This window comes from Morone saxatilis, unplaced genomic scaffold, assembly GCF_004916995.1.
Source record: "Morone saxatilis isolate NCDOM2014 unplaced genomic scaffold, NCSU_SB_2.0 Contig3, whole genome shotgun sequence".
In the NCBI taxonomy this organism is placed as follows: Eukaryota; Metazoa; Chordata; class Actinopteri; family Moronidae; genus Morone; species Morone saxatilis.
This window is the reverse complement of record NW_023339873.1, coordinates 14,078,245-14,080,504: the sequence shown is the minus strand read 5'-3', so window position 1 is coordinate 14,080,504 and position 2,260 is coordinate 14,078,245. Positions and strand designations below refer to the sequence as shown.

The window sequence follows — 2,260 nt, the reverse complement described above, 5'->3', positions numbered from 1 at the left end:
ATACTTTGGTTTATGAGCAAATACTTGCTCATACAACCCTAATGCCATTCCCATCAGTCTTTGTTGTTCTTTGTGGTAACATTGTTTCTTTGTTTCTAAGATAGTGAACTGCAGATTACACTTGCTTAGCATCAGCATGTTCCCATTGCTATTGCAAGCATGCTAGCACCATGGATGTGGCTAGCATGATAAAGCTAGCATTTAGCTCAAAGCAACAGAAAAGCACATTTGAATAGAATTACATTATTGTTGAAAGGTGCTACACACATAAACTTGCCTTGAAATCACGACACGGATTTTTCACTATTTCCTGATGTTGAAAAGACCAAATAATCTATTGATTAATTAAGAAAAGAATCAGATCAGATGAATCAACATAGAAAATAATTGTTAGTTGCAGGTATTTATACCAGAAAACACTGGAGTAAGGTGACAGCTTATAATTCTCTGAATTACCATTTTTTCACTATTTAGTCTTTTTTATCCTACAGCACATTGTAATCTTTACCTCACTGTAATAATATAATATCCCTCTCTGCTGCCAGTTTACAGCCATATTTAGTTTTGCTAAATAAAATACACACAAGAGGGTGCACTGTGGGACACTGGGACAGGCCCAGCTTTAATTACCCAGCCCAAGACAGGAATTCATTTCAAAACAAATCAATACCACACCAACTCACTTATTTATTTGTGACAATATTTCTCGAAAGGAAATAATGAGCTGGCAGATGCCCGGGGGCATAACTATCAAAGATCCCTCCCTGGTGATCATTTCAACTATAGGAGATGAGGATGAAGAGACTCTATCATTCATTTTTAATGTCAACTCAATACTTTAAAGTGAATTGGTATGATTGTGATACCTTTTTTTGGTTTAGTCGAGGACACGCTGAATATTGACAAGTGGCTCGATGAAGACAGGCAGTATAGATCATCTTAAATGTCGCCTTGTTTAATTGCTTCTGTCTGATAGTAGTTATGATCATGACTTTTATGTTATGGGTTTAACTGCCTTGGTAACTTTCCTTTTAAAGGGTAAAAAGGGTTTTAGAGTTTTGAGCTCCTTTTTCAGTATGGTTTTGATCCTGACTCTTTAAACAATGACAGGGTTAACATTTGGCTTTTTGCAATACTGTATGTTAAATATCGGCTTTTGAAAGGCTTTTACATTATCCGAAATGAATGTCAAATGTCGAGTGGCTCATATAGGGCCTGACTGCATAACAACACTGTAATGAATACAGGGTTAGGTAAAAACAAAAGGAGGAAGAAATATCCTTCCTTGAATCTAACATTACCCCTCAGACATGTTCTCATCTGCAGCATCTCTGTGTTCCTTGGCCATCTTTCTCTTCCAGCACTCCTTTCCCATCAGCCTGGCTCCTTCAGTTTGTCGGTCTGCTCCCACCCAGCCGCCAGACCTCTTCTTCGATCCGGACAGATGCTGCATCCTAGACGGCCTGTGTCTCTGTTTCCCATCTACACCAGAAACCTTTAACTTCCGCTGCAACCTAACCGTGACGCCTGGGGTCATGCGTTTGACCTTCCTCCGCCTCCTCAGTGGCCGTCCCGGATTATTCTCAGTGAAGGAGTCAGACTCTGGCCAGGAGGGGTGCCTAGTCCTGACCGGGCCTCTCATGACGGAGCGCCATCGGTTGGTTGAGGTCATGTCGTCAGAGTCACTGCAGTTTGCCACGGAGGCGGCGACGGCTGAGGAAGTGTTCTCCCTGTACCCTTTAGTCTCGTCCAAGCTAGACTCTGAGGCCTCAATCCAGCATCGTCTGTGCTCCAGCGGATAGATGGAGGATTCGCGACAGCGCTTGCGGCCTCTGCGGCGACGGATCTGCCGGCGCTGCTGCAGAGGATTTAGGACCATCTCCTCCCACAGTTCCCCCAGCTTACTTTGCTCTGAGGTCTGCTCCAGAGCAGACACCAGGTCCTGCACCAGCTCATCCATCATGGTGCTGGAAACCAAAGACACAAGAATGTACAACAACAGCCATGGCAATAAGCTGATAACCACTATATCCCCCCATGTCTCTCTAGAAATACAAATAATAATAATACAAATAAAATAAATTAGCACACAGCTAATTTCACTTCATATAATCTGTGACTGTGGTAGTTTAGCTTGATAGACAGGTGTCTCAGTTTATTGCAAAATCTATTGAGATGGGACGAGCAAATTTGGGATCCTGGCTCCAGGATGGGTAGGGTAAGTAGTAAAACTCTAAGCCCCTAAAAGTTCATTTAGAAA

At 42.6% G+C, this 2,260-nt stretch overlaps 1 protein-coding gene across 2 annotated transcripts in view; it reads right to left on the bottom strand.

Annotated features, from left to right (window-relative positions):
* The window catches only part of LOC118337030 (G patch domain-containing protein 2-like), a 23,895-nt gene that overhangs the window by 20,223 nt on the left and 1,412 nt on the right, over nucleotides 1–2,260 (bottom strand). The window contains exon 2 of one of the 2 annotated variants that reach the window (XM_035673840.1): nucleotides 1,302–1,967. In XM_035673840.1, the coding sequence (XP_035529733.1) occupies nucleotides 1,302–1,963 (662 nt within the window). In that variant the 5' untranslated portion in view covers nucleotides 1,964–1,967. Of the gene's footprint in view, nucleotides 1–1,301; nucleotides 1,968–2,260 lie in introns of those variants that run through there. The other variant, XM_035673841.1, reaches the window with a different exon arrangement.